General features: G+C 60.1%; 2 protein-coding genes across 2 annotated transcripts in view; both read right to left on the bottom strand.

Moving 5' to 3' along the window:
* Positions 1-292: 292 nt before the first annotated feature.
* Positions 293-4,476, bottom strand: LOC138421776 (uncharacterized). Its single transcript, XM_069556138.1, has 2 exons — positions 4,232-4,476; positions 293-3,670 (listed from the first exon to the last, which is right to left on the bottom strand). The coding sequence occupies exon 2, from the start codon at positions 3,202-3,204 to the stop codon at positions 2,803-2,805; it is 402 nt and encodes a 133-aa protein (XP_069412239.1). The 5' UTR covers positions 3,205-3,670; positions 4,232-4,476; the 3' UTR covers positions 293-2,802.
* A 38-nt stretch (positions 4,477-4,514) lies between these two features.
* Positions 4,515-23,510, bottom strand: part of SLC9A3 (solute carrier family 9 member A3) — a 34,630-nt gene continuing 15,634 nt past the window's right edge. The window contains exons 2-16 of the mRNA XM_069556131.1: positions 16,025-16,327; positions 14,171-14,331; positions 12,708-12,786; positions 11,934-12,111; positions 11,225-11,445; positions 9,823-10,025; positions 9,293-9,382; positions 9,139-9,209; positions 8,168-8,297; positions 7,025-7,140; positions 6,467-6,596; positions 6,110-6,286; positions 5,910-5,982; positions 5,350-5,460; positions 4,515-5,065 (exon numbers count right to left, since the gene is read on the bottom strand). Of these exons, the coding sequence (XP_069412232.1) occupies positions 4,818-5,065; positions 5,350-5,460; positions 5,910-5,982; positions 6,110-6,286; positions 6,467-6,596; positions 7,025-7,140; positions 8,168-8,297; positions 9,139-9,209; positions 9,293-9,382; positions 9,823-10,025; positions 11,225-11,445; positions 11,934-12,111; positions 12,708-12,786; positions 14,171-14,331; positions 16,025-16,327 (2,291 nt within the window). The 3' untranslated portion in view covers positions 4,515-4,817. The remainder of the gene's footprint in view (positions 5,066-5,349; positions 5,461-5,909; positions 5,983-6,109; positions 6,287-6,466; positions 6,597-7,024; positions 7,141-8,167; positions 8,298-9,138; positions 9,210-9,292; positions 9,383-9,822; positions 10,026-11,224; positions 11,446-11,933; positions 12,112-12,707; positions 12,787-14,170; positions 14,332-16,024; positions 16,328-23,510) is intronic.

Raw genomic sequence — 23,510 nt, 5'->3', positions numbered from 1 at the left:
TCAGGCTCTGCCCGCAGGCTCTGCACCAGACCCGAGCCCCCCCCCCCCCCACACACACACACACAGGTATCCGGTGCTCAGCCTGGGCCCTCAGCCTCTGCACTAACCCTGAGCCTCACGCGCGCGCACACACATTTATCCACATGACCCTCACTCATACACACACACACACACACACACACGAGGCGCATCCATGTTAATTTTAGTGCCAGAATACTATGCCTGCAGGAGAGGCGGCCCCTCAAGACCTCCTTGATACGATCTCACTTGTAAACAAAGTTTTCACCCAAAGTGTCTTGTAATATTTTTAATAGACTTGATCAGGCTGCTGCAGGGTCTGTGGTGGGCTCCGCCCAGACACTGTTGACAGCACACGGGCAGTGCTTTAAGGCACGTGGTCATAATGAGGGTCACACAGCTTGACAGGGTTACATTCACAAAACCAGCATCCACAGTTTTCACCACTCATAATGTAAAATACATCCCCATTCCAGTTTCAATGAAATTCCTCCATTAAATCTCTAACAATAGAAATCAATAGTTCATTGAGCACTGCACTAAAATTATTCCCAAGAAGATGTAGAAGTGAGAGAATGACCCCTAAATTTGTGTGCTTTATATCACAAAGTCGGCCAATGTTCAGTATTAAATAAATAAGAATCTTCCTAATAAAAAAATTTTACAACAGTTTTTCTAAGGAAATACATTCATAAGACTGTTTACATTCTGTTTTACAATGACAAGAACAGCTCAGATTCTCATTTATGAAACGTGTCTACAGTACTACGGCTTATAACGCTGTGTCACAGACAAAACAGTCTCTCAGGCTGGATGTCTCGCTGGAACCTCGGACACTGCTCAGCCTGTGCAGGTTGACAACAAGCAATGCCTGCTCTCCACGGCACAGCTGGCCCAGGGGAGGTATGCCACGCAGAAGTTCAGTGTCTACAGTGTCAAGTGGGTGTCTCAGCCTCTGGCCCTGCAGTGAGGAATCAGATCTGGGTCCAGCGGTCCAGGAGAGTTGTTAAGGCAGCTGGAGATGCTGGACAGCTGGGCTGTGGTGCCTGGGCCAGCCCGCCTGCTCGGGACGAACCACCCCTGCAGAGTGGATGGAGAATGTGCCTTCCGCCAGGCTTGTGGGACAGACGAAGGCTGGCTCTTGTGCTCAGAGAATGGGTCAACGTGGCTGTGAATGTGAGAACAAGCATTGAAAACCACGTCACTCCTGTCCTGGTGACAGCTGAGCAAGCAACTCGGGTGGTGAGCAGGCCTGCACATCAGCCTACGGACCATCCCTGGGTGACGTGGGCCACAGCCACCCTCCCTGCTGCTCCCTGCTTCTCTCAGCAGCTCAGTGTAGACTTTCCACCAGGGCCACTGGGGACCTGCGAATTGCCATAGTCGGGGGGCATGGGGGGACTGCAAGGACACACAGAGGATGTGGTCACAGCACAGCGGACAATTCCCTGAGCAGGGCTGAGCTGCTGCACAGAAGCTTCCGGGAGCCCCTGACCCTCTGCTCCTTGACTGCCTTGCAAACCCTCCTGAGGAGCAGGTGAGGACTGAGGCCTCTGTCCAAGGCCACGTTCCTGAGCCCCTGAGGGTGGGGTGGGTGTGGGGGGGGGCGGGTCCAATCCCCCTCATCCCCTCTCTGTGTGAGCAGGGCCAGCTGTGACTCTAAAGAGGACTGCTTGCTGGCAGGCCCACACGTCTGCTGGGGCTGTGTGGGCCTGTCCACTGGGTCACTGCAACCCCTAACCCAGCCTGGGCCATCGTCCAGCATCAGGTGAGGCAGCTCAGGCCACAGACCAGGGGCTTGGGGAAGTTTAGAGCCTGGTGCCCAGAGGCCCCCATTCTGAGGCTGGGTCTGTGCAGGGTGAGCAAGCATCAGGCTCTGGGAATCTCAACACGAAAAGGACAAGCAAACAAAAGATGCTTCTGCAGCCGTGCCTATGGTCCCTAAGGTGACAGGTGGTTCAAAGACCTGGTGAGTGGTCACATCCCACCCTGGGGTAAGGGCTCCCCCCACCCTGGGGCTGACAGTCCAGGGGGCGCTTTGGGAGAGGCCAGCCTGGGTGGGTATCACGGTGGGCAAGTCTCGTCTGGTTTTGGTCGTTTCCCCAGCAGAGCTGATGAGAATGGACACGTGGCAGGGACTGAAGCACAAACTGTCCCTGAGTCAGGGGTGGAAACAGCCAGTCACAAATGCCGGCTCAGCTCAGGTCCAGGACAGGTGGACAGAGGGCCTGCAAGGGAGCCTCCCAGACGGCGGAAGGCTCATGCCCACCTCCCACCCGCAGCAGGCCTCTCCACAGGAACCCCAGAGAATGCCTCGGCTCAGATCTTGCAGCTCATTTGGTCCCAAGTTCAGCTCCTGTACATCCCAGCACCTAACCGGATCGGTGAGTGTCCAGGGCTACTCCAGGTCACCAGAAGACCCCTTGGGAGGCAGGCCACAACCCTAAGAAACTGCGGCCATGCGAGCAGACCCCCAGGTGGGCCGCTGTGGCGGGAGTGGAGACCATGCGTGGGGGCGGGCAGTGACTGTGGCTCAGCTGGGAGGGGCAGGTGGGAACCCCTAAGAGGCGAGGTCGTGAGGGTCGAGGTCATCCCCTGGGGCGAGGTAATGGGTGCAGATCCTAGGAGGGTGGCCGTGATAGGGGCAGAGACCCGTGGGGGCGGCCGTGGCGGAGTGGAGCCCCCCGGGGTGTGCGGCCGTGGCGGAGTGGAGACCCTCGGAGGGCGGCCGTGGGGGTCACCCCCGGGGGCGACGTCAAGTCTGCAGACCTCGGGGGGCTGCAGTCACAGCGGAGTCTCCTCCTGCTCCAGCGCGTGCGGTGGCGCGTGGCACGACGGCGGCAGCGACGCCAGCTTGAGCAGCGCGGGGCGGCGGCGCGCGCGGGGCCGCTGGAACGAGCGCCGGCTGTGTACGCGGCGCGCCGCCGCCGACCGCGCGTGCGCGCCCAGCAGCCCGCGGCGCTCCGGCCCCGCCCCCTGCGCGGGCCCCGCCGCGGGCTCGGGCTCGGGCTCGGGCTCGGGCGGTGCCGCGGGCGCGGGGCTTCGCGGGGTGGGCGGGGCCTGCGCGGGGCTGGGCGGGGCCGGGCTCGGGGCGCGCGCGTGCGGGGGCTTCTCGACGGCGGGCGGGGACGAGCGTCCGGTCAGCGGCGCGTCGGAGCCGGTGTCACCTGCGGGAGGAGCCGGCATGAGCGCGGGGCGGCACGACGCCCCCCGCCTGGGCAGGAAGCGGGGGTCACGCCTCAGGCCCAAGGCGGGTGCGAGGCCCGGAGGCGAAGCTGCGGGAAGAAGACGGGCGCCTGCCTGAGGCGGCGAGCCGGGCCTCGGGGACCCCTCCCTGCCCCGCCCGCTGCACTGCCCTCCGAGTGAGGGTGTCTGCCGAGCCGCTTCCTCCGGGCTTCCCGGGGTCGCGGGCCTTGAGGGAGAAAAGTTCGTGCCCTTCGGTGCCAGGGTCCCCGAGTCGGCGCTCTCCTAACCGACAGCCCGGAACAGGCGACCCTCGTACAGCGGGGACCTCACACCCTCACACAGCGCGACCCTCACACAGCAGGAACCCTCACACAGCAGGGAACTCACACAGCAGGAACCCTCACACAGCGGGACCCTCACACAGCGCGACCCTCACACAGCGGGGAACCCTCACACAGCAGGAACCCTCACTCAGCGGGACCCTCACACCCTCACACCGCAGGAACCCTCACACAGCGGGGACCCTCACTCAGCGGGGACCCTCACACAGCAGGGAACTCACACAGCAGGAACCCTCACACAGCGGGACCCTCACACAGCGCGACCCTCACACAGCGGGGAACTCACACAGCGCGACCCTCACACAGCAGGAACCCTCACACAGCGCGACCCTCACACAGCAGGAACCCTCACACAGCAGGGAACTCACACAGCAGGAACCCTCACACAGCGGGACCCTCACACAGCGCGACCCTCACACAGCGGGGAACTCACACAGCGCGACCCTCACACAGCAGGAACCCTCACACAGCGCGACCCTCACACAGCAGGAACCCTCACACAGCAGGGAACTCACACAGCAGGAACCCTCACACAGCGGGACCCTCACACAGCGCGACCCTCACACAGCGGGGAACCCTCACACAGCAGGAACCCTCACTCAGCGGGACCCTCACACCCTCACACCGCAGGAACCCTCACACAGCGGGGACCCTCACTCAGCGGGGACCCTCACACAGCAGGGAACTCACACAGCAGGAACCCTCACACAGCGGGACCCTCACACAGCGCGACCCTCACACAGCGGGGAACTCACACAGCGCGACCCTCACACAGCAGGAACCCTCACACAGCGCGACCCTCACACAGCAGGAACCCTCACTCAGCGGGACCCTCACACCCTCACACCGCAGGAACCCTCACACAGCGGGGACCTCACACAGCGGGGACCCTCACTCAGCGGGGACCCTCACCCAGCGGGGACCCTCACCCAGCGGGACCCTCACACCCTCACACCGCAGGAACCCTCACACAGCGGGGACCTCACACAGCGGGGACCCTCACTCAGCGGGGACCCTCACACAGAGGGACCTTAACACTTTCACCCAGCGGCACCCTCACACCCTCACGCAGAGGGACCCTCACTCCGCGGGGACGCCCCGCCCCCGCTCGCGGGAGAAGCAGGAAATCAGAAGCGCCTGGAGAAAGAAGCGCGGCTGGAAGAGAGGCTGAGGCTGGTGAGAGCAGGGGGAGGCGGCGGCGGAGAGAGCGCGACGCGCGGGGCTGAGGCGGCGCTGAGAGGCGCGGGGGCCGGCGCGGGGGCCGCGGGCCAGTTACATGTGTGTGGACTCGGGCGGGGCGGCGTGCGGCTGCTCCTCGGGGCCGTCGGCCAGCAGGAACGAGTCCACGGACTTGCCGCTGAGGCGGAAGGGCGCCAGGCGGTGGAAGTTGCCGGGGGAGTGGGGGATCTGCAGGCGGGCCCTCTGGGAGGGCACCACCGCCTCCCCGGGACACAGCCAGGGCGGCACCCCAGAGAGGATGCCGGGGCTCTCCTCCAGGGAAAACGCGGGGTTGTCAATTCCTAGGAGAGAGGGCGGCGGTCGTCAGCTTCCCTCGCTCCCCGGAAGGGCAGAGAGGGAGGCAGCGGCCCTGGGTCAGACAGCAGCTCGTCCTCGGCCACACGGAAGGTCACCTGGAAGGTCTCGGGCCTCTGGGGGTCAGCCCCTGCGCCGGCTCTCGCTCTCCTCTCTCAGAGCGGAGGCCTCTGCCCGTGCCCGCGCTTGCGCGGCCGCGTGAACCGCGCTCCACCGCCTGGGCCTCCCGCCAGGGATCGCCTGTGGGTAGCGCAGGGCCGTGCCCCCTCACCTGAGGGGGAGTCTGTCGCTGTGTCCTGCCCGATGTTTGCCAGGAACTCGATCCCGCCACTCATCTCATCATCATAGTTGGGGGCTTCCTCAGTGTCTGAGAGTTCCAAATCTGGTGACAGGGAAGGGACAGCGTAAGGGGACAGGCTGGAAGCGCAGATGACCTCGTCTGAGCCCTTGACCAACCGCCCCGGACCCGCTCACCGCCGCCCCCAACCCCCGCCGCGCCCACGGTCCTCATGTCTGCCGCCCCCACTTAGCGGCCTCTGGGCAGCTCAGTGGACCGTGGTGCCCCCCTGGCCACACCAGGATAGGGCTGGGCAGAGAGGACCACACTCGGTCTTCTCGAGGAGGGGGGTGGCAACTGGAGAAGGGGGCGGGCCACAGAGGAAGGGGATGGGAAGCCCAGGTCGCAGCCCTGCCCCCACAGTGGCTGCAGCCTGTGAGGAGGGCCCTGGTGCCCAGGGCACCGGCTTCCTGGAAAGACAGCCATCTGCACCCGGCTGCCCTCAGGTGCCCCTCAGCTCCTGCTGACCAGCGTCCAGCCATAGCCCAGCCTACCTTTCTCCTTGATGGTGAAGTCCTGCAGGGAGCTCACCATCGGCAGTTTCCCGTTGGGAATGCTGCTGTTTCTCTGAGGAGCAGAAGGAAACCGCTCACAGCTCTGGGTCCTGCCTGATCTGCTTGTCCACCCCAGGGAGGCCTCTGCCCTGCCACCAGGGTGCCCCCTCGGTGGTGCCTGCCCAAGTGTGCCCTCTCACCCGCTTCTGGGCGCGCTCCCTCTTGAGCAGCTTAGCGGCCTTCTTGTGGGGGTTGATCCCCAGCTTGGCCGACTTGAAGGACTCCAGGCGCTTCCGCATGGTCCTGTGGAAGATCTCGGTGTCCTGCTTCTCGTCCTCATCCGCGGTCAGCCCATGTCGGCTGTAGAGATGTTTGTACTGTGGCGGGGAGGCAGGGGGGTGGGGGGGGATGGGAGGGGTGGTTAGGGTTAGCTGGTCGTGTCCGCAGGGCCTGGGCTGCGGCCCCCCCCCCCCCCCAGGAGCGACCTGCACTAAGTAGGGACATGCTTTGCCCTGGGGCAGGACGGGCAGGGCGCTGGCTCTGGAGGGCGCACCCACCTCCTGCCGGGGCTTGTACAGGTACTGCTGCAGCGTGTGGTGGGTGATCATGTCCTCCGCATCCCGGATGCTCTGCCGTCGCTGCTCCAGGGACTGCATGTCCAGGCGCACGGCACTCACATTCTCCCTCCTGCGAGGGCCTTGGTGAGCAAGTGGGCACGACCACCTGCCCTCCCACCTGCACCCCTGGGGCCTGGGGTCATCCCGATGAGACCTTCTCTGCCTCCGGTTTAAGACTGACCCCACAGTGCACCTGCCCCTCCAAAGCGCCAGCAGTGATACCCAGAACTGCCCTGCACTGACAGGGCAGAGGCTGGAGGCCTGGAATCTGTGACCAGCACCCTGTCTTTGGTGGTGGGGAGGGGGCGCTCCTTAAGCGGGCTGCTGGGCCCTGGCTCACTGCCGCACTCCAGCCAGCCGACTGACACGACAGGTGACAGACGCCACCGCCTCTGCCTGTTTCCCATGTGGGCAGCCCCAAGAGGCCCGCTGGTCATGCCTGTGGTTTGGTCGGGGAGCCTGGAGAGAGCTTGGCCCACAGCAGCTCTGGGGACCTACAGGAGGTAGGAGACAGAGGCCTCCACAGTGGAGGGGCGTGGGGTGCTGAAGTCCACGTTGACCATGTTGTCCGTGCTGGGAGAACGGATGAAAGCCAGGGACCCACGGCGCTCTCCCTGCGAGAGGAGGTGGCCTTGTCAGTCACTGGCCTGGCCCCAGGGAGCCCCACCCTGGGGTGCTGTGCACTGACCCCGAGGCACCTGGGAAAGCCAAGACCCCAGAAACCACGGTGGAGGCCCCGCTGGAGCTGGGAGGCTCACGGAGGCTTGTGCAAAGGACTTGGTGCCTCGGGGAGCGTGGGGAATCCCCACGGGATGGGGGAAGAGGCCCTATCCCCACGGGGGCTCCAAACCAGCTGCCCTAGTTTTCCCCAGAAGAGAAACCCCAGCCTCCAGAGTCAGGCGAAAACCAGGCAGAGCAGAGTGCACAGGCATGGAGGTCACACTGCCGAGTGAGGTGCCCTAGGAGAGCAACTGGCCCTCCAGGGAGAGGGTGGAGCTGGGGAGGGCAGCCAGCTGAGGGCCAACCTGCTATGGCAAAGCTGGTGCTGTGGGCGTTGTTCACGGGCACAACCGCGGTGCAGAGGAGCCCACAGGCCTGCATCATAGGCACCAAGGTGGCAGGCGGCAGGGGGGAAGGGAGGCTGGTGCCCTGCTGGGAGCCTGTCACCAGTGGGAACTGGGGGCCATAGAGGGTCCCCAGGAGAGGATGCAGCCAGCAGGGGTCACCACCCACCTTCCCAGCCCCAGGGAGGCAGCGAGGCCTCAAAGGCTCACGGTCAGAGGGGCCGGGATTCCTGCTCTGAATTTCCTCAGCTGGTCGGAGGTGCAGAAGACAGGCCTTGCGCCCATGGCCTCGCCCCGGCTGGAGCCTGGAGCTTGTGCTCACTGGGGTCTGTGACCTCAGACCCAGCACCGCAGAGCGGGAGCTGTGGTGAACCCCACTTTCAGGGTGCCTGAGGGCCCTTGAGCTCAGGTGAACTGCGGCTGGGGCAACAAGAAGACTGTGTGTCGCTCACCAGCTGCCCCACCCCTGCCCGGGCCTCAGGGTGCCGACCCCAGCACTGTCCACACACAGGTCTGTCTCACCTCTTCCTGCCCTCCCCCGACACTCCTACAAAAGAGCAGATGAGATGGCCAGTACCTCGGCCACATAGCTGATGGCATCCTTCAAATTGAGCTCGTGGAAAACGTTCAGAATCCGATCTCGAGACTTCTGAGCTGACCTTCTCATGAGGATTTTGCTGAGGAATTTCCTATCAAAATTCGACCACCTGCGAGGACAGGTGGGTCAAACCAATAGTGGTCAGCACTTGGTGGGGTCTGGGTGAGGCCCTGGGATGGAACCCTGGCAACATCTAGACTCGTGATGGACACAGTGTTGTAGCTGCTGGGTGGGATACTCAGTTTCTATTTACTGTGACAGCCACACAGGCAAGCTTTGAAGTGAAAGAGATGACCCTCCACGTGCCGCTGAATGCTGCCTCGTGGCCCTGTGGCCGCTCTACCTTCCTGTCCGATGGCAGGGTCATGGTGTGTGCGTGAAAATGGGATTAACCTTCTCCTGTAATGCGGTCATGCAGATTTCCTCTGACTGCATAACCCTGTAGGAAGATGGGAGGACGGGGCGGGGGGGGGGGGGCGGGGGGGGGCGGGGGGGGTAGGGGGGGCGGGGGGGGTAGGGGGGGCGGGGGGGGTAGGGGGGGCGGGGGGGGTAGGGGGGGCGGGTGGAGATTTAAAGCGGGGAAGGGGGTCACAGGAGGAAAAGTAGGAGGATTCTAGGAGGAGAAGGGGCTTAAGGGGCTCCAGGGGCAGGAAGGCGGAAGGAGGGGAGGAGAAGCAGAGGTATTTAGGAGAAGGGGCTTGGGGGGACCCCAAGGGCAGGAGGGGAGAAGCAGGGACCTGAACAAGGTGGTGAGTGGCCCTGGGTCCTCCGAGGGCAGTATTCTGAGGTCACTGGGGCTCAGTGGGGTTAGGGTCATGGTGATGCCAGAGATTCGCTCTATAGCCTGTGGATCCTACAGTCGCTGGTTAAAGAAGGGGACTAACAACTGAGATGAACGTGCCTCTGAATTTTCTTGTTTCAGTTTGTCAGGGGCCACTGCAGCGACTCACTTATCTCTCAGATAATTGTGTCCGATTTGCCCTGATATGTCCTCGATGGCCGAGAGGATGTGGTCGAAAGCCTTTGGAAGGAGAGGCAAGTGGGTCAGCGTCACCTGGACAGCCCCTTCCTCCTCCTCCCTCCTACCTCAGCCCTTCCACCTACCCGGCCGTGCAGCTTCTCGTTGAGCTTGGGGTCTCGCTGTTCACTTCTCTTCACCTTCAGCCACTGCACCAGGGGCTTGATGGTCAGGCCCTGGAAGACAGACACCCTGACACTGAGGCCGGGCCAGGCCTCACCCCAGACCCGCACCCCGCTGGGGCCCACTGATCCCGAGCCCATACACCCCAGCGGGGCAGAAGGGGCCACCCCTTGGCCAGGACCCAGGTGATCTGTGCCCATCTCCTGGCAGAGGAGGCCCTGCCACCTGCGGGTCACTGGACGTCCTTGGACGCCCCTGGCCAGCTCCTTAGAGTAGCCAAGAGCCAGGCAAAGCGGGGCCTTTTCCTTCCTGGTCAATGAAACATTAACTGGGGCTTTGTTAACCAGCGACAGCCAAGGAAGGAGGTTTCTAGGCCAAATCGCGCTGCACCCTGTGGGGCCACATGAAAACCTACAAAACTACACCTAGTTACTAAAATTATCAACCCAGTTAGGCCTGGCACCTGGGAGGATGAGGCCTCCACCACCCGTACCTGGAAGATGACGGTGAAGAAGATGACGATGATGGTGGTGCTGACAAACAGGTTCTTCTCTTTGACCTTGTTCTCGTCCAGGAGGACCACCAAGGCGTAAGCCACAGCTCCTCGAAGGCCGCCGTAGGACATGACCACCTGGTCTATGATCTCCAGCTGCACCATCCGGTACCGGTTCAGAATCCAGGTCTGCAGGACGACCCCTGTGTGGTGCGCATGCACTCAGCACTCGGGGGAGATGCAGCCCCTCTGTCCCTGCCAGCAGCCCTGCAGCCTCCTCCCACGGGTGAAGCTGCCTCCTCCCACGAGCGAGCAAGCGAGCAAGAGGCACCACTGTAGCCCCGCCTGCAGGCCCCTCGACCTCTTTGGAGCTCTCTGGGCCCCCGCCTGCCTCTGCACCCCCAAGCTGTGCTCCAGCCGCTCTGGAAATTCCTAGGTCTCAGTATGACCACATATGTGACTGCCCAGCAGCTCCAGGACAAGAGGCCACCCAACCACAGGGCCTCTGTTTTCCTGAGCCCTCAGTCCAGCGACTGCAGGCAGAGCAGGTGGGGGTCACCCGACTGCCTTCTCCCCTCCCCAGCCCTGGGTTAGCACTGCACACCAGGGACCAGTGACCAGGGCTGAGTGGGGCCGCAGCGGCTCCTGCTTCTCACGTGCCATGGTGACTGAGATGTCACCCAAGTGACCACATCCAGAGTAAGTCAGTGGGAAGCCACATGGGTTCCCCTGGCTTCTGGAACCTTCCACTTGTACCTCAAAGTGGTCTTATTTCAGTGATGAGGCTATAAGACTGAGAAGGCCTGTCCCTTCACTGAGGGTGACTAATGTCCTGGCCAGCCTTAGGGTCCCCAAGGTCTCTTGAGTTTGTCATTCACTGTGCTGCAGGGCTGGGGGCTGGGAGCCAATGTGTGTTGCTGGTTCTGCAGACTCCCCATGGCCAATTCCTGCTGTTGGCTGACCATGTCCCCTCACCCCTCTGTCTCCCTCAATCATCCTCTCAGCCCCCCTCATCGCTATCACCCTCCATCGTCCCATCATCCCCATCACCCTCCATCATCCCCATCACCCTCCATCATCCCCATCACTCTCCATCATCCCCCCATCCATCACCCTCTCATACCCCCATCCTATCACCCTCCATCATCCCCCATCCCATCACCCTCTTATCCCCCCACCCATCCATCACCCCCCATCATTCCATCACCCCCCATCATCCCATCACCCTCTATCATCCCCATCACCCTCTCATCCCCTCATCCCATCATCCCCCCATCATCCCCTCATCGTTCTCACCACCCCCATCACCCTCCTTCATCCCCTCATCTGCCCATCATCCTCATAATCCCCCCATCATTCCCCATTGTCCTTCCGTCACCCCCCATACTCCACACACCCTCACCTATGGCCCTGTACACAGAGATGAAAAGTAGCGTCAGGAGCACGAAGGCTGTGTTCCACTTCCAGATGAGAGGGTCCACAGCTGAGATGCCCAGGAACATAAAGATGATGGTCTCGGCCCCACTGGCCAGCATCTTCATGGTGTAACGCACTGTGGTGGCCGACTGCTCTGAGATGTTGGCCTTCACGTACTTCTGACAGCAGATGCCACAGAAGGTGATACTGCACATGGGACAGCCCGCCATGAGCGTTCAAGCCTGGGCTCAGCTCCCACCAGACCCCGTGGGGCTCAAGCCCATCTCCCAGAAGGCAGCACTTTGGGGCCCCTGCATCCTGGGCAAGCATCCCCCGCTACTCATCAGCACTCCTCTTTGTGAGTACAGGGCTCCTCCTAGGGGCTTGGTGCCCTGGGCTGGCTACCTTGACACTGTCTGTGGGCCTCTGGGGGCCTGGGTCCCACACTGGAGGGGAGGGGGGCAGCTCTGCGGGTCAGAGCCCTGGGAAAGGCTGCGTGGGGGCAGAGCAGGTGCTGCAGCCCCTGGAGAGCTCTATGAAGACGCCAACTCCTTAATTAAAAGACTAAATAGATCAAATTCTTCTCCCCCATAGCGAGTTCCCGCCCCACCCGGGGAAGTGGCCAGGCCTCCCCAGGGCAGGTCCGCCGGGCATGCGGGGGCTGGTGGGTGGCCGATCAGCGAGGAGGGACTCACGCCAGGATGGCCGACAGGGACAGCATCTCAGACGTGAGGTAGGACAGGTAGGAGAGGACAAACACGAAGCCAGGCTCGATGATGCGCACGTGCTTGGTGAAGCGTGTCACCAGGGAGAGCAAGAAGGCGAACACGATGCCCACCAGCGTGCCCCCCAGGCTCACCACGAAGAAGGACACTGCAAGGACAAGGAGTGCCGCTGGCCTCTGAGGGGCCCTCTGTGGCCGCAGCGTGGGCGAGCTGGCCTGACTGACTGACTGTTCCCCATTGAGGTCCCGGGTGACCCCAGAGGCACCAGCAGCTCAGCAAACAAGAGGCTGATTCTCTCAGCAGACAGAGGCTCTGGCTCCACGGGGAGAGGAAAGCACTGCACCAAAGGAGGCCCGGCTACCCCACTGCGGGGGCAGCGCTGAGACCAGCAGCATTGGTGGGGGGTTGACAGCAAGGACCAGGCTCTGGGCTCCCAGGAATGCCATCTGTAACTGTCCCTGCCCAGAGGGATTCCCAGGACCCCAGATACAGGATCCACGTCCTCCCATGGGTCTGTGGGGGCAATGATCCTCACCACCCAGGGTGGCTGGGGCCTGGGAAACCAGATTAGTGTAACCTGCCGGGGAGGGCGGGGGCCTGTCACCAAGACTTTAAAATGGAAGCATGTTTTCCTGCACAGGCTGTGGGTTCCAGCCTGGCACAGATGCTGCCCCACGGGGTCCATGTTCCGGAGAAGACACTGGCCCTGGCTCCCCGCTGGAACACAACTGGCGAGCCACACACCTATTCCTTTCACGCAATCCACGCCGGTCACCTTGTCACCACCCAAAGTCACAAAAGATTCAAACACGTTGTACAGGACCTGCGGGGACACAGACAGACAGGACCCCGTCAGCCTGCGGTCAGCACTGACTCCTCCCCGTCTCGGGCCCCAGGCCTGGTGAGACTTGGGCCAAGTGAGGAGACCATGGCAGCAATCTGAAGGGAAACTGAAAACCGCCAGGGCAAACTCATCTGGGGCAGTAGTGTGGGGTCTGGGGTGGGAGGACAGTCTGGGAGGAACAAGAACCCTCAGAGAAAACCTGGCCTTCCCCACCCTCAGTGAAGCAGGGCGGCCACAAAGCCAGCCTGCTGTGATGATCTTTAGTTTGCTTCCCAAGACACAACCAGAGTTTCATTTGCTGCGACTTTGCCATTATGCGGCCCCCGTCAGTGGGGACGCACCCCTGGCATCTTTGCCTGTTGACATTCAAACCTCATCCTGCTATGAAGTGAGATGAATTGAAGTCACTCAGTCGTGTCCGACTCTTCACGACCCCATGGACTGCAGCCTACCAGGCTCCTCCCTCCATGGGATTCTCCAGGCAAGAGTACTGGAGTGGGTTGCCATTTCCTTCTCCACATCCTGCTATGACGTGGTGATAAATGCCTAACACCTTATCCGAGGCCGCAGGGCTGTGTGTGTGGGAGGTGCCCGCTGTGCTCTGAGCGAAGCTCCTGAAGGATGCGCTGGCTCCACGTCCAGGGGAGGGGCCTGGGGGCGACCCAGGCCGGGGGGGCTGTGGGGCCCTTGGGAAGAAATGTTCCTGTGTCTCCAGGTCTGTGCTCTCCAGGGGGCAGAAGGCCCTCATGGCGCAGATCGCAGAGCTGTGTTTATGGAAGGAAGTCTGGTGGTGTTGCTGCATGGGGCCTGCGCCGGAGGGATGGCACAGCTGTGAAGGTTGGGGGAGCAGGGCGCAGCGCCCTGCTTCTCCCGCTTCCTCCTCCGTAAGGAAGACGAGCCTCACAGGAACCAGGGAGGAGCTTCCTGGCTTGGGCAGAAGTTCACGCGTTTACAGGACATGGAGGGGCTTTTAGAGCCAAGAGAAGACTGGATGCCCACTATGTCTGCGAAACTGCAGGGCTGAGGAGACCCCAGGCAGGTGCTCAGCCACACTGCTGACCAGCCCTCTGTGCTGCCCCTGGGACGTCACTGCTCCAGAGCCCATGGCCGGTGTGGGGAGGATGGCCTCTGATATCCAAACGGGCCACCCTTTTCTCTGGGCTACCCAGAGCCGACGTGGACCGCCAGCCCTCAGGCCGTGGGCACACTGGGCCTGGCTGAGTTCCCCTCCTCAATCCCCATAACACTGTGATCACTCACAACTCCACAGTCAAGGGCAGACACGAGGCCTGCAGCCGAAGCTGGGATGCCAGCAGTGAGACCCTGGAACAGGACCAGGAGGTGCATCCTGCTGGGCACTCACCACGGTGACAGCATCGTTGAGCAGGGACTCCCCGAAGACGATGATGAACAGCACCTCGTTGACGTGCACCTCCTCAAACACGGCCAGCACGGCCACCGGGTCCACGGCGGCAATCAGGCTGCCGAACAGGAGGAAGTCCAGTAGCCCGATGTTCAGGTCTCCTGGAAGACGAGTGGGCCGTCAGGGGGAGCCCTCCTACCTGGAGGGCCAGTCCTCCCCGCGCCGGCCATGCCAGGAAGGTCCCAGGGACAGGACTGTGGCTGCTGGACTGTGTGTTCCGGGACCCTCCCCAACTTTGGCCTTGCCCACCCGCGGGGCCTCTTGATGGCCCGGGGTTTCTGGGTGCTGGGCTGCTGTGCCCAGATGCCCCCAGGACGTCTGCTGCCTGGCCCACCTGTGGCCACCCAGGCTGACCCTTCCTTGGCAGTGTCCCCCAGCCTTGGGGCAGACCTCAGAGCCAGGAGCGGGCTGACAGCAGAGACCAATCCCTGTCTGCCAGCTGCAGGGCCGGGCTCTGGGTGTCCCCTGGGCACTGCCCTGCTCCATGACCTTGGCTGACACCCAGCCATGACCACTCCATCCCAAGGACGGAGCACAGGCCTCAGACGGCCGTGGCCCCTCAGGGAGCCAAACCCCAGAACGTTCCCTTGGCCTGGGGGCCAGAAGTGGCCTTAGGTTGTCCCAACTACCTGAGGGCACCACCAGGGATGGCAGTCTAATGTCACCTGCATGGGCCCTGTGGCCCGGGCGTTGGGGAGAACTGGCCGGGTGTGTTTGGCACCACGCCAGCCTCGGGGGGCTTCCAGGGCTGCGCCTGGGGATGGTGCCGGATGGCTGTGGGGACTTGAGGAAGCCTGCACTGTCCAGGGGTGAGGACAGGGTCCTAGGTGACTCCTGCAGATGGGGTGCCTTAGCCCTCAGTGTGTTTCTCAATGTGTCTTCTTTGTCACTGTGATTTCAAGGGAGGTCATGAGCCCCACTGGGGGGGGCTCGGGGTGCTTGCTCTTCTGTCAGAGGGCCTGTCCCTTGTCTGGTTCTGCTGGTGGAAGTGTTTGAGGCCGAAGCTGAGCTGAGACTGCTGCCCAGGGAGGTGGTAGCAGCCCCACCTCCCTCATCGCCCCCAACACCGGGAGCTCAGCCTGTGGAGCACAGAGGCACGGGGAAAGCAGGCTGAGTTCAAGGCCATGCCATCCGGCACGTATGCACGGCCTCGGTGAGCAGGGCCCCACCTGCTCGTTTCCCGGGTGGATAATGACCGACTCCCAGGTGGGTGGGGTACACCTCAGAGGTACGCCAGGGCTGAGGTTAGTAACCAACTGGCAGGAAACACGGGCAGGGGAAGAGCCTCAGACACAGATCCCACGTGATGGAGGAGAGGCTTGCCCGCCTTCTCCCTGCCGGATTGAGTAGAAACGACACCCAACCTTATGCGCAGGGGCAGGTTTATTTGGGCTCCACGGGTGTGGGGCTCAGGTGTTGCCCTGTGCCAGAGGCTGCCGCCTCCTTCCCTGGGGTCTGAGGTTGGACCCGACCTCCCTGCCAAGGGGGAGGGACAGCAGCCAGCTCGTTCCCAACACCCCACCCACCGGCCAACCTGGTCGGACCAGACTTCATTCCCAAGCAGGACACATGCCTCAGCCTGAGGATGGGCGTGGACTGGCTGTTGATGAATTAAAACCCAGGAGGGTTAAGTGGCCACTGGTGACATCTCTGGATGACCCCTACACTCATTCTCCTTTTAAGCCTGTGTTTTTGGCTTGTGCTTTCTTAGATGCAGCTTCTGGGAGCCTACCCTAGGACCCCCGGGACCTTCCAGGAGCCCCCCAGCCCCGCCAGGTGGCGGTGCCCACTCACCCATCAGGCCACTGAGGAAGACGCCGTAGAGCGACAGCCCGGTGGTGGCCGCATTCCACACAGTGCCAATGACCGCGTACAGCAGGATGGTGCCCAGGTTGCCAAAGAAGAGCCGGTTGGGCATGAAGTAGCCAGCGTCCAGCACGATAGGCGGCAACAGGTAGAAGAAGAACACCGTGGGCGTGAGTGAGAAGGAGGCGATGTGGTCAGCCGCCAGGACGATGCCGCCCAGCACCAGGCCCAGCACGATGAGCAGGGCACTCTCAGGGACCACACTGGTGACCTTGTGGGACAGGTGGAAGCCTGCGGGGGGAGCGGAAGTCAGAGGGCCAGCCTGGCTCCACAAAGAGAACTTGAGCTCGGGAAACAAGGCCCCCGACCTGGGGCTGTGGCCACCTCCCTCCCGCGCCTACTCGTGCAGCTGAGAGGCCCTACCAGTCCACCCGGCCCTGGGACACCCTCCTCAGAGGTCTCCTTCTGCAGGGAGTCCCCATGGTAGAGTCAAGCTGGAGGGGCTGCATGGCTGCTTTGACAGAGGCCAGGTAAGCAGAGCCCCCATGCCCCAGGCCCCACGGACCCCCTCTGACCTCACCCCTCATGCTGTATCTGGTGCCCTGGACCCCCACCCTGCCTGAAGCCCCACCGTATCTGCATGGGAGTGCCCCCATGCAGGACGTCCCCCCTGCCCTCCAGGAAAACAGCCTATAAGGCCAGGCGTCCCAGGGTGCCCCAGCCGCAATCACCCTCACCACAACAGTCGTGTGCTTGAGGACAGCAGGACCCCAAAGGTCCGTCCACCAACAGTCAGACCCCTAGGCCCCCTCGCCCATCAGCCCTGCCAGGACCTCAAGGGAGGTCCCACTACTGGGGCCACTTCTCCTTTGTTTTAAGACTCCAAGGAAAAAGTGGTAAGAATCCTGTGTTAAGTCTGATTTCAAAATAATTGGAATATTGACAGAAGAGATGGGTGTTTGAGATAGTTCTCTTTTTCACTCATGCTCAGATCATAAATTCCTTCAAAATTCGACTTTAATTGAAAAAAGAAGGGAAAACCACTAGACTATTCAGGTATGACCCAAGTCAAATCCCTTACAGTTATATAGTGGAAGCGAGAAGTAGATTCAGGTGATTGGATCTGATAGACAGAGTGCATGAAGAACTATGGATGGAGGTTTGTAACATTATACAAGAGACAGTGATCAAAACCATCCGCAAGAAAAAGAAATGCAAAAAGGCAAAATGGTTATGTGAGGAGGTCTTACAAATATCTCAGAAAAGAAGAGAAGTGAAAGGCAAGGAGAAAAGGAAAGATATACACATTTGAATGCAGAGTTTCAAAGAATAGCAAGGAAAGATAAGAAAGCCTTCCTCAGTGATCAATGCAAAGAAATAGAGGAAAACAATAGAATGTGAAAGACTAGAGATCTTGTCAAGAAAATTAGAGATACCAAGGGAACATTTCATGCAAAGATGGGCACAATAAAGGATAGAAATTGTATGGACCAAACAGATGTAAAAGATATTAAGAAGAGGTGGCAAAAATACACAGAACAACTGTACAAAAAAGATCTTAATGACCTAGATAACCACAATGGTGTGATCACTCACCTAGAGCCAGACATCCCAGAATGTGAAGTCAAGTGGGCCTTAAGAAGCATCACTATAAACAAAGCTCGTGGAAGTAATGGAATGCCAGTTGAGCTATTTCAAATCCTAAAAGATGATGCTATGAAAGAGCTGCACTCAATATGCCAGCAAATTTGGAAAACTCAGCAGTGGCCACAGCACTGGAAAAAGTCAATTTTCATTCCAATCCCAAAGAAAGGCAATGCCAAAGAATGCTCAAACTACTGCACAATTGCACTCATTTCACATGCTGTCAAAGTAACGCTCAAAATTTTCCAAGCTAGGCTTCAACAGTATATGAACAGAAAACTTCCAGATGTACAAGCTGGATTTAGAAAAGGCAGAGGAACCAGAGATCAAATTGTCAACATCCATCATAGAAAAAGCAAGAGAATTCCAGAAACCATCTATTTCTGCTTCATTGATTATACCAGAGCCTTTGATTGTGTGGATCACAACAAACTATTGTGGATCCCAACAAACAAAAATTCTTAAAGAGATGGGAATACCAGACCACCTTACCTACCTCTTGCAAAACCTGTATATACATCAAGAAGCAACAGTTAGAACCGGCCACATGGAACAACAGACTGATTCAAAATTGAGAAAGGAGTACATGGAGGCTGCATATTGTCACCCTGCTTATTTAAAGTATATGCATTTTACATCATTCAAAATGCTAGGCTGGATGAATCACAAGCTGGAATCAAGATTGCCAGGAGAAATCAATCACCTCAGAAATGCAGATGACACCACCCTCATGGAAGAAAGCAAAGAATAACTAGAGAGGCTCTTGATGAGGGTGAAAGAGGAGAGTGAAAAAGCTGGCTTAAAACTCAACATTCGAAAAACTAAATCATGGCATCTGGTCCCATCACTTCATGGCGAATAGATGGGGAAACAGTGGAAACAGGGACAGACTTTATTTTCTTGGGCTCCAAAATTACTGAAGTTGGTGACTGCAACCATGAAATTAAAGAATGCTTGCTCCTTGGAAGGAAAGCTATGACAAACCTAGGGAGTGTGTGAAAACGCAGAGATCACTTTGCCTACAATGGTCCATCTAGTCAAAGCTGTGGTTTTTCCTGAGGTCATGTATGAATGTGAGAGCTGGATCATAAAGAAGGCTGAGTGCCAAAGAACTAATGCTTTTGAACTTTGGTGTTGGAGAAGACTCTTGAGAGTCCCTTAGACAGCAAGGAGATTAAACCAGTCAATCCTAAAGGAAATCAAGCCTGGATATTCATTGGAAGGACTGATGCTGAAGCTAAAACTCCAATACTTTGGCCACCTTATGAGAACAGCTGACTCATTGGAAAAGACCTTGATGCTGGGAAAGATTGAAGGCAGGAGGAGAAGGGAACGACAGAAGCTGAGATGGTTGCTTGGCATCACTGACCAGTGGACATGAGCTTGAGTAAACTCCAGGAGGTGGTAATGGACAGGGAAGCCTGGTGTGCTACAGTCCATGAGATGGCAAAGAGTTGGACATGACTGTGTGACTAGAAAACAAAGTTCTGTTTATTAAGAAGTCTGTTTTTGTACTCTAAGGATTGTCTCCTGAGGTGCGAGGACCCAGGAGCGGTGGGGTCAGGGAGGAGGCAGAGCACAGGGTGTGGCCTGCGAGGTCCAGCTGGTAAACTGAGCCTGGCCGGTGCGCCCTACCCCCCGGGACCTGGGTTCTGATCCCGGAGCCCCACACCCTGTCCTTGGCCTGACTTCTCACTGGCAACCTGGGACATTTGGGGGCTAGATGCTGGCTCTCAGAAGGTCTGTCTCTCTTCCCCAGGACAGTCCTTTCCGGGTCTGGTTGAGGCACAGTGGGGCAGGCGTGGACCCTGCTCTGTAGCCCAGGGAGCCTCAGGTCTCAGTCAGTGGGGCAGAGTGGGCCCTGAGGCCCTGAGGACCCACTGGGTGCTCCCCAGGAGCCCTCAGGCCTCCTGGGCTTGGGCACCGCAGCAGCAGCGGGTCATCTGGATGTCAGGACGAGGTCCCACTTCTTCCTCTGATGGTTTTCACGGGAGTCCTGTGAGGGCAGACACCCAGGAAGCCAGCTGTGGGGTCCCGCCTTCACAGACAATCTCAGAGGCCAGGAGGCTGGCGCCTCATTGTTTCCATGGGACACAGTTCCCAGCCCACAGGGGGGCCGCCAGCTGCACGGCCCAAGGTGCCCACGTTGGAGGCTGCCTGTGAGCTCGGGGTGGGGGCCCAGAGTGGGGGCCGTGCTTCCTGGAAATCCTCCAGCCCCGCCCTGCCCATCAGCAGGAGGCCTGAGCTTGGCCTCCCTGAGGTCTGCAGGCTCTCGACCCCCTGGAGGGCCCGCCGCGCCCAGCATGGGAGGGTCCCTGATGGGGAGACAGGCAGGAGCCCAGGAGCCCCGGCCTTGCCGCACCTGCTCCCTGCATGCACGTGCCCAGCTGGCTGCCCACCATGGACGGAGGGATGTGTGTCTTCCTTCACGGTCTGCTCCCACGCCTCAGCCTGGCCCAGAGTCCTCCCTGCGGGCCCCAGGCCCCACCTGGAGGCCAGGCTCAGTGGGCCTGGACCCGGGAGTCTGCGCTGGTCCCTCAGAGTGATGCCGTCACAGGAAGGCCTGGGCTCTCGCCTGGCCTCCCAGGGGCTCACTGAGTCCACAAATGGCGGTGTGTCCTCTCCTCTCCCTCCTGCCGCTTGGCGTCTGGGAGCTGAGTTAGAAAGTACGCCCAGAGCCAGAACCACGGTGCACCTGAGTCCCCTGCTTGCTGGGCTGCGGTGAGGCCACGCTTCTCCCAGGCTGCACATGGCCTCCGCTCCTGCGCCTCAAAGGCCCACAACGAACCCCGAGGAAGCTGCTTGGAGGGCCGCCCTGCCAGCCCCAGCTGCTGTTCCCAGAAACCTGTGCCAGGCTCCTAGGGGCCGCATCTGGTGACCACTGGTCGGGTTCCCCTCTGAAGAGGCCAGCACTGCAGGGTCGTCAGGTCCAGGGCCAGGTGTGGCCAGTGCCAGCCGACCCCGCACACCCCCTGCCGAGACAGCAGGCTGGTTTCAGCTCAGGCTCAGAGTTTGCTCTTCAGCCAAACATCTCCCCAGAGTAGATGTTCACAGCGGGTCTCAGGTCACAGCTGTGGGGCCAGTGGGGCAGGAAGGTGCCAAGGAGCCAGGTGACCCTTAACGACAACAACAACAAAACTCTGCCCTTTGGGACTCGGAGTCCTAATCCTCTGCCACATTCCTGTATGGTTACTAGAAAACCTTAATGATTTGGACAAAGCGTGGACAAGTCACAGGCTGACCTCTGACCAGATGCTCCTGCTTGGAAGGAAGCCCTGAAAACCCACAGAAAAAGTGATCTGAACTTTTCACCTATTGAGAAAAAATACACACACACATATACACGCACACACATACACACACGCACACAAACATGCACACACACACTACACGCATACACTATACACATACATGTATACACACCATAGACACACACACATACACCCCCACACACATGCACATAGACATGTACATACACAGTACACACATACATGTATACCCACCACAGACACACACACATACACCCACACACATACACGCACATAGACATGCACACACACACTACCCACGTACACTATACACATGCATGTATACACACCACAGACACATACACACATATACACATCACACACATACACACATACACACACACAGACATGCACACACACTGCACACATACACGTATACACACCACAGACACATACACACATATACACACGCACACACATACACACACACGACGTGGACAGACGTGGACAGACGGGCCTGCTATTCCCAAGTCTGCGTCCGTCGGCACTGCATATGCGCCTCTGAGCAGGGCAGCGCCTGCTAAGTACTCATCTGTGTCCTGAACAGACACCCGCCACACCTGCCCATGGCGGGGGGCACACCGGTCCCTCATCCTAGGCAGGTGGGAAAGGGCATCTCCCGGAGATTTAATCTGACTGTCTCATTGTGAGTGAGGCTGAGTGTCTGATCTCATTTGGGAGACATTTCTTCCTGTTCTGTGACCCATGTATCGTAGCCTTTGCTACTGTGTTACTGAGTTATCAGCCTTTTCTTATCAACGGGCAGCTCTTCACGCACGTGCACGGGTGCGTTTTCACTTTCAAAGGTCAGTTCAGTTTAGTTCAGTCACTCAGTCGTGTCTAACTCTTTGCGACTCCGTGGACCACAGCACACCAGGCCTCTCTGTGCATAGCCGACTCCTGGAGCTTTCTCAGACTCATGCCCGTTGAGTGGTGATGCCCTGCAACCATCTCATCCTCTATTGTCCCCTTCTCTTCCTGCCTCCAATCCTCCCCAGCATCAGGGTCTTTTCTAGTGTATATAGTTTATTTCTAGGATCTCACTGCGTTTGCCCTTCTCCAGTCTTTACCTTCGTCACTGTGACACTGTCTCAGTGTGAGCTCCTGCCCTACTGTGTCTGTGATGTCAAAGCCCGCGGGACCTTTCCCATTTCTCACTGACGTTTTTCTCCGGGGGAGCCCTCAATCCCCTGCTCCCACCCCCACCCCATCACGTGGCTCTGTCTACCCCACTGTCCCCAGGAGCGGGAGGCCGCCCTGAGGCAGGCTTGCCGCCATGTGGTCCACAGGCCGTGCCTGGAGCTAGCGATCGGGGCAGGCAGGGCTGTCCCTCCCTGCGGTCTGAGGGCTCCGGCGCCTGGTTGGCCCTTGGTTCCCAGTTGGTCTTTCTGGTCTTGGGGGAGGGGAAGCAACAGTCTGTGGGGTGGGTGTGGGGCTCCTGTTCTCTGTCCCTGCCTGTAGCTCCGGGTCTCTGCATGATGGGAATTCCTTGCGAGCAGTCCTCCTACCCGGCAGTCAGGCTGCGGGTGGCACTCCCCTTCTCCCGTGACCACCAGACAGCAGTCTGCATGGTAATGAGCTAATTAAGCTGAAGAGCTGATTGATTTTAAATGGCAATTTGTGAGCGGCTCAGCCATTAAGCCCATAATGGGCGTTTTAGGAGCTAGTGGGCCAAGCTCCAAGCGCCCTGGGCAGGCACACCTGCTGCGGCCAACCCAGAGATGCTGTCCACCCGCCAGGAGGGCGGCCACTCCCTGTGGGGTCGTGTCCCCGAGGACCAGACCCTCCCTTCAGCCTCGGCCTGAGTGGTTGGGACACTCCTGCCACAGCTTCCCTGAGGTTGCTGGGATGACCGGCGGCCAGAGCACCTGCTGGGCCCTCTCCTTCCAGCCTCTGAGGCCCCAGGTGGCTGGGTCTCCTGCGGAAGCCGGGAGGATGATGGGGGAGTCGCGGGATCGCCACTTGCCCCTCCCCACCGCCTCCCAACACCCTGGTTTGCAGTGGGGGGGACCTGAGTGGGGCCTGGTGGCCAAGGGCCCAGTCAGCCTCCTAACCTTCGTCTCCTTTACTCTGAAGACAGAAGGGCCCACAAAGGACGTCAGAGCAGTGACCTTGGCTCCTCGAGCCGCAGCACTGCGCAGTCTCCATGTCCAGCACCCCAGAGCCTGGGCCACGGACACGGAGGGCCCTTGTCCCAGGGGAGTGCCCTGGGAAGCGAGTGTGGGGGGCAGCCTTCCCCATCAGAGCTGGCTTTGCCAGGAAGCCCACTGGCTGGGAGGACAGAGACTGCCCGGGGTTTCTCCAGGACTCAAGCAGCTTGTGTGTCAAGGGCCAGGGTGGGGCCCGAGCGCGCACCCACTGCGGGGCCAGCGCCAGGCAGAGGCCCGCAGGCCGCCTCATGGGCAGGAGCCACGGGGGTGGCCAGAACCACGCAGGGCACTGGGGCCCGAGGGGGACAGGGTGGCTCTCTGGGCAGGACAGACGGGGGCCTCGTGGAGGCCAGTCCCCAGGAACGGTGTGAG

Source organism: Ovis canadensis, chromosome 16 (assembly GCF_042477335.2).
Source record: "Ovis canadensis isolate MfBH-ARS-UI-01 breed Bighorn chromosome 16, ARS-UI_OviCan_v2, whole genome shotgun sequence".
In the NCBI taxonomy this organism is placed as follows: Eukaryota; Metazoa; Chordata; class Mammalia; order Artiodactyla; family Bovidae; genus Ovis; species Ovis canadensis.
This window is presented reverse-complemented; position numbering and strand designations above follow the sequence as displayed.

Coding starts and splice junctions, on each gene's coding strand:
- LOC138421776 (XM_069556138.1), bottom strand. CDS start 3,204: ATGCCGGCTCCTCCCGCAGGTGACACCGGCTCCGACGCGCCGCTGACC.